General features: G+C 41.1%; 1 protein-coding gene across 1 annotated transcript in view; it reads left to right on the top strand.

Moving 5' to 3' along the window:
* Nucleotides 1–7,139, top strand: part of SLC12A8 (solute carrier family 12 member 8) — a 184,686-nt gene that overhangs the window by 49,866 nt on the left and 127,681 nt on the right. The window contains exon 4 of the mRNA XM_004373611.1: nt 1,251–1,482. Within this exon, the coding sequence (XP_004373668.1) occupies nt 1,251–1,482 (232 nt within the window). The remainder of the gene's footprint in view (nt 1–1,250; nt 1,483–7,139) is intronic.

Genomic DNA, 7,139 nt, shown 5'->3' on the forward strand with positions numbered 1-7,139 from the left:
AAGGATAAGGTGGCTGGGTTAGATACAAAACTGTTTAATGTCTTACAGGACGACAAACCATGATCTTTTGCGTTACCCGTTTCACTGGGCAGAAGTTATTTGCATCTCTGCTGCACAAAAAAAATCTATAAGTTGACATGTAACATCACTAAGTCTGGAACATTTGACACATTTACTCAATAGTAAATAGTCAAACTAAGTAGATTTACCTAGAGAGTCCTACATAGCCTTTGTTTTATATAACATTGAAAGGAAGCGCTGCATTTTCTGTCTTATACCCAAGTTTTAGGTAATTTTAAAAATATTAAAATATTTATTTTATGGTGGTGAATCTACAGCCTTGAAAACCCTAGGGGGCAGTTCTACTCTGTCCTATAGGATCCTATGAGTTGGAATCAACTTGATGGTAATGGGTTGGTTTTTTGGTTGTATCCATAAATATACTCACCACAATAAAACAAATACATACTTATACATATATATGACCAAAAATTTGCCATTTCAACATTTTTTTTACGTGTACAATTCAGTGACATTAATTATTTTCATCATACTGTGCAACCATCACCACTATCTGTTTCCAAATTTTCCATCACCCTTCACAGAAGTTCAGGAGATTTCAAGAAATGACTCCCTCTTTTCCTCTCCCTCCCACCCTTGGTTACAACTAATGGACTTTGGTCTGCATACATTTGCCTGTTCTAGATATTTCATACAAATGAGAGCCTACAATATTTGTCCTTTTGTGATTGGCTTTTTTCACTCAACATAATGTTTTCAAGCCTCATCCATGTTGATGTACCACAGATAATTTTAAAAATACCAACCTACACAGAAATGGAGGAAAAAACTAGGGTTTACTGCAGTGCCCTTCTGTCTTGATAGATGTGGGCCCTGTGTGTTCTTGTTCTATGTTGAGTTCTTGAATAACTGAGACAGAGAGAGCCAAAGGCCTCTTTGGCCCGCCCATATCTTTTCATCTTAGTTGTTACTGGCAGTCAGCTCTAGACTTGGGCTTGGCTTTTAGTCTTATGCCTGGTAGAGATGTAGCTGAGCAGAAATGGGGCCCCAGGTGGGATCCACAGGTGGGAAGGGCTTGGCGAAGACCCATGCTGGCTCCCGGATGCTGAGCCTTAGTGATGGTGTGTGTCTGACAGAGGTGAGCAGGGGTGTCAGTGTTGGACAGTCTGGGCCCTTGGGCTCCTAATGCTTTTCCACCTTGCTGACTTCTACCTAAAATTGCCTATTAGTGTGTTGCAGGTGCCATGTACATTACTGGCTTTGCTGAATCTGTCTCGGATTTGCTGGGCCTCAGGAATATCTGGGCCGTGCGAGGAATTTCAGTTGCAATGCTTCTGGCCTTGCTGGGGATTAACCTAGCAGGTGTCAAATGGATAATCCGCCTCCAGTTGCTGCTACTGTTCTTGCTGGCCGTGTCTACACTGGACTTCGTGGTGGGCTCTTTCACACACCTGGACCCAGGTAAGCCTTTTGGAGTTTAGTATATGGCCTTACAGCGCTCTGCATTGCTTCATAGATGTTTATGGGTGTGAGTTTGTAAGACTGCCTCCCAGTAGGATTTTCCTACAATTAGTAGGGCCTGTTCCTGGACCAGGTAAGTGCGGGTGTCTTGGTACAGCTTCACGGGCCCAAAAGCCCCTCTCTTCACATAGACATTTTCACTTAGCACATTTTCCTTTTTTTTTTAAAAAAAGAATTTTCTATTAAAAAAAAAGAGCCAGAAAGTTTAGGTAAAACAAAGAGTAAAATAGAACTGGAGGGATACAGATCAAATTCATCACAGTGATTGACTGGGGAAAGGAAGTGGGAGACAGATTTGGAGTAGGGAAGAAAATGGACTTTACATTTTATGTATCATATATTCTTTCTTTTTTAAAAAAGGATTTGAGACAAAGACAACAAGTGTAACATTTGCCGTTTCTGGAAGATAGGTATAGGTGTGTGCTTGCTTATTCTTTATAGTTTTCTGTATTGATTTTTTTTCAAAATAAAAGTATGAATCTATAAACTAAGCTTAAGAAAGAAAATAAGCATGAATCCATGAAACATCTCACAACATGGATGAATCTGGAGGACGTTATGCTGAGTAAAATAAGTCAGTCACAAAAGGACAAATATTGTATGAGACCACTATTATAAAAAGTCAAGAACAGGTTTACACACAGAAAGAAACATTCTTGGATGGTTACCAGGGATGGGAAGGGGAGGGAGGGAAAATCACTAAATAAACAGTAGACACGTGTTAATTCTGGAAAAGGGAAAGGCAATACACAATATGGGGGAAGTCAGCAGAACATGACCAGGCAAAGGAAGATATTGAGAAGTACACAAGTATAAAAGGCAACTATGGTAAATACTGTAACATATACAATCCTGCAACAACAGTAATAACAAACAGTAATTTGTGAGTGGATACACAGGTAGACATGTATGCTAACTAGGTGAGGAGGTCCTATGGGAGTACACCCGCATGCATGTATGCGTATGGTTGTGGATATTTCTATACGTATTTGTATGTGCTGCATGTATATTCATATATATAATAGAGCACATAGTGGGCACAGTTATGGAAACTTCTTAGACACATCCAAACACCTCTCAGGACTGAGCTGCTGGGCTTGCAGGCTAAGGACCATAGTCTCGGGGGACATCTAGGTCAATTTGCGTAACATAGTTCATAAAGACAATGTTCTACATTCTAGGTTAGTGAGTAGCATCTAGGGTCTTAAAAGCTTGTGAGCAGCCATCTATTGGTGTCTTTCCATCTGGAGCAAAGGAGAGTGAAGAAAAGCAAAGACTCAAGGGAGCAATTCGTCCAAAGTACTAACGGCGCACATGAGCCACAGCCTCCTCTAGCGTGAGACCAGAAGAACTAGATGGTGCCTGGCTACCACTACTGACGCTCTGACCAGGAACACAATAAAAGGTCCCTGTTAGAAAGTGTGAAAAATGCAGAACAAAATTCACATTCGTAAAAAAGACCAGACTCACTGGTCTGATAGAGACTGAAGGAACCCCTGAGACTATTGCCCTAAGACATCCTTCAAACTTGGAACTGAAACCACCCCTGGATGCCACCTTTCAGTCAAATAATAGATGGGGCTAGAAAATAAACAATAACACCTGTGAGGAATGTGCTCCATAAAATAGTCAACTATACGAGACCAAAAGGGTAACACTTGCCCAAAAGCAAAGATGAGAAGGCAGGGAGGGGCATGGAAACTGGACAAATCGAAAGAGAGAACCCACGGTGGCATGGGGAGACTGTTGACACATTGCAGGGGATTGCAACCAGTGTCATGGAACAATTTGCATATGAGTTATTGAATGTAAAGCTAATTAGCCGTGAAAACTTTCACCTAAAGCACAATAAAATGTTAAAAAAAAAAAAAAAAGAGAGAAGAAGCAACCAGGTATAATATTGCACCATGTAGAAACAGTCTATATGTAACCAATTGATTCCTGTTTAATCTAAGATCTAACTCTGGGTCTTTCCTACTTTTGAGGATGCTTGGCAATTCTAATCCTAAATCCTAATGCTTTAAGTGAGAAGGTATTACCCAGAGTGTCCATAACTTTGTAGCTTTGTGATTTGGATTGATTTGGCACCAAAACTCTTGGTTTCTCTTTAGAATGCAAATCTATTCCTAGGATGCTGTAGAAAAAGATAACTGCTGGTATTTATACTTCAGGGACTGTCTTTATACGGCAGTGGTGAGCAGGCATCTACATTGCAGTAGGGAGAGGGAAAGGGCGGTGCGGCTACCAGCTTTGTTAAACAAAATATGCAAAACAGACAAAAACTTCTAATGGTAGTGGGGTGGTGATGAGGATGATGATAACTTCATTTGACTGAGCTCTTACTAATTGTGCTTATCACTTTATATGGCTTATCTCATTAATCATCACATAACTTCACAAGGTAGGAACAATCACACCCATTTTACAGATGAGGAAACTGGAGTTCAGAGATTACATAAATGGTAAAAATACATGGCAGAGCTGGCATTTGAAACTAGATCCACTGAACCCCAAAGCTGAGCCATTCCCTGAGGTGGGAAGCTGGTTCTAACAGCATCTTCATCTCTCTACACGCTTCCTTTCCATTGTTGTTGCTGTTGGGTGCCGTTGAGTCGATTTTAATTCATAGTGACCCCTCGTGTTATAGAGTAGAGCTGCCCCATAGGGTTTTCTTGGCTATAATCTTTACGGCAGCAGATCACCGGGTCTTTCTCCTGAGGAGCCACTGGGTGGGTTTGAACTGCCAAACTTTTGGTTAGCAGCCGAGTGCTTAACTGTTTGCATTACCAGGGCTCCTTTCCTTCACATTACATGCTGTCTTTTTGTCATAGCGATTTTGCTTTTCCCCTTTAAGGCTGCCTCGGATATGTGTTCTAACCAGTGTTTTCCTTTGTAAAAATGTTAGTTGTGGGACATTCAGTTGGTACACAGTGGGCCAGCCATATAGCAGTTCTTTCTATATAAAAATATTTCTGTTGGAAAATAGTCATTGCCTGAATTGCTTCCTGGGTGCCCCCTACCCTCTGCTAAGCCGGCCTTTCCCCCAGAACTGCTGGAGCACCCCACGATCCCTGTACAGAAGGGGTCCCAGGACCCACTCCAGTGCTAAGGGTCAATGTGGTGTCCATATACCAGTTAAGTTGCAGGGCAGTACTACTGACCCCTTTGAAATTCCAGTAAGCTGCTGTATTTTCCTTCTTCTCGATTAGAAGTTTTTTGGCTGCTTTTCTAATTTATTCCAAATATTTCTCCTTCCTTCTGGTCAGTACATTAGCTGAGTGTAGTGTGAAATGAAATTTATTTTCAATAATTCCCATAGCAACTGGCCCCTCTGGAATCTGTTTTTGGTATCACTGATGTTTTATATGGGTTACTTACTTTGTCGTTGCAAATCCAAACCGAAGCTAGACTAAATCTTCAAAACGGATTTAGCAGAATGATTTCAAATCTTTTAACAAATATTACGTATACATAGATATTCAAAAAAGACTGGAAGGAACTATGCCTGAGTGTTAACAGTGATTATCTTTCTGCTGAGATTAAAAACCAGATCAGTTGCCATCAAGTCAGTTCTGACTCACGGCGACCCCATGTGTTTCAGAGCAGAACTGCACTGCACTGGGTTTTCAGTGACTGTGATCTTTCAGAAGTAGATCACTGGGCCTTTCTTCCAAGGCATCTCTTAGTGGATTTGAACCATCAACCTTTTGGTTAGTAGCCAAGTGCTTAGCTGTTTGCACCACTCAGGGACTCCCTGCTGAGATCAGAGCCCTGATTAAGAGCTCAGCTGCTAACCAGCTCATTTGGGTAAATACCTAGGCGCGCAACTGCTGAATCGTACAATAAGAGACTATGTTTAGCTTTGTAAGAAGCTGCCAACCTGACTTCCGAAGTGGCTGTAAATGTTCATTCCTATCAGCAATGAACGAGAGTTCCTGTTGCTCCACACCCTTGCCAGCATCTGGTGCTTACTGTCAGTGTTTTAGATGTTAGCCGTTCTGATAGATGTGTAGTGGTATTTCACGGCTATTTTAATTTGCAACTACCTAATGATATGTGGGGATATTGGGGTTCAGTAGTAGAATTCCCACCTTCCATGTGGGAGACCTGGGTTCAATTCCTGGCCAGTGCACCTCACGAGCAGCCACCACCTGTCTGTCAGTGGAGGCTTGTGTGTTGTTATGATGCTGGAACAGGTATCAGTGGAGCTTCCAGACTAAGACAGACTAGGAAGAAAGGCCTGGTGAGCTACTTCTGAAAATCAGCCAGTGGAAACCCTATGGATCACAATGGTCTGGTCTGCAAATGATCTTGGGGATGGTGTAGGACAGGGCAGTGTTTCTTTCCATCGTGCATGGAGTCGCCATGAGTTGGGGGCAATAGCTAACAACAGCAACGACATATGATGTTCAGCATCTTTTCATATGGTTATTTGCCCTCTGTGTATCTTCTTTGGAGAGGTGTCTGTTCAGATCTTTTGCCCATTTTGTAACTGGGTTGTTTTCTTATTGTTGAGTTTTAAGAGCTCTTTGTGTATTCAGGATACAAGTCCTTTATCAGATATGTGTTTTGAAAGTATTTTCACCCAGTCTGTGGCTTGTGTTTTCATGCAATTAACAGTGTCTTTCACAGAGCAGAAGTTTTTAAGTTTAATGAAGTCCAACTTATCAATTTTTTTCTCTCATGGATCATGCTTTTGATGTGGTATCTAAAAAGTTACTGCCAAACACAAGCATAGCTAGGTGTTCTCCTACGTAGTCTTCTAGAAGTTCTATAGTTTTTGTGCTTTACATTTAGGTCTGTTATGCATTTTGAGTTAATTTTTGTGAAAGATGTAAAGTGAGTGTCTAGATTAATCTTTTGCACATGGATGTTCAGTTGTTCTAGCATCATTTGCTGAAAAAAACTACGCTTTCCCCATTGAATTGCCTTTGTTCCTTTCAAAGGCCAGTTGATGATATTTGTGTGAGTCTATTTCTGGGCTCTCTTTTCTGTTCCATTGATCTATTTGTCTATTTTTTCACTAATACCACGCTATCTTGATTATTGTAGCTTTATAGTAAGTCTTGAAGTTAAGTAGTGTTAGTTTTCCAGCTGTGATTTTCTTCACTAGCGTTACTTTTATTTCTTTTTTTTTTTTTTTTACTTTACTGTGTATATATTTTCTTTTTCTTTTTTTCATTGTTGTAGTTTAAATGAAGTTTACATTTCAAGTTAGTCTCCCATAGAAAAATTTATACATACATTGTTATGTGACCGTAATTGCTCTCCCATACTGTGACAGCACACTCCTCCTTTCCACCCGATTCCCCATGTCCATTCAACCAGCTCCTAACCCTCTCTGCCTTCTCATCTCACCTCTGGACAGAAGCTGCCCGTTTAGTCTCTTGTATCTATTTGAGCTAAGAGGCACACTCCTCACCAGCACCGCTTTATGTCCCACAGTCCAGTCCAATCCCTGTCTGAAGAGTTGGCCTCGGAAATTGTTGTAGTTCTGGGCTAATAGAGAATCCAGGGGCCATGCTTTCCGGGGATCCTCCAGTCACAGTCAGACCATTAAGTCTGGTCTTCTTACTAGAATTTGAGTTCTGCACCCC

The sequence above is a fragment of the Trichechus manatus genome, unplaced genomic scaffold (genome assembly GCF_000243295.1).
Source record: "Trichechus manatus latirostris isolate Lorelei unplaced genomic scaffold, TriManLat1.0 scaffold00026, whole genome shotgun sequence".
Lineage (NCBI taxonomy): Eukaryota > Metazoa > Chordata > Mammalia > Sirenia > Trichechidae > Trichechus > Trichechus manatus.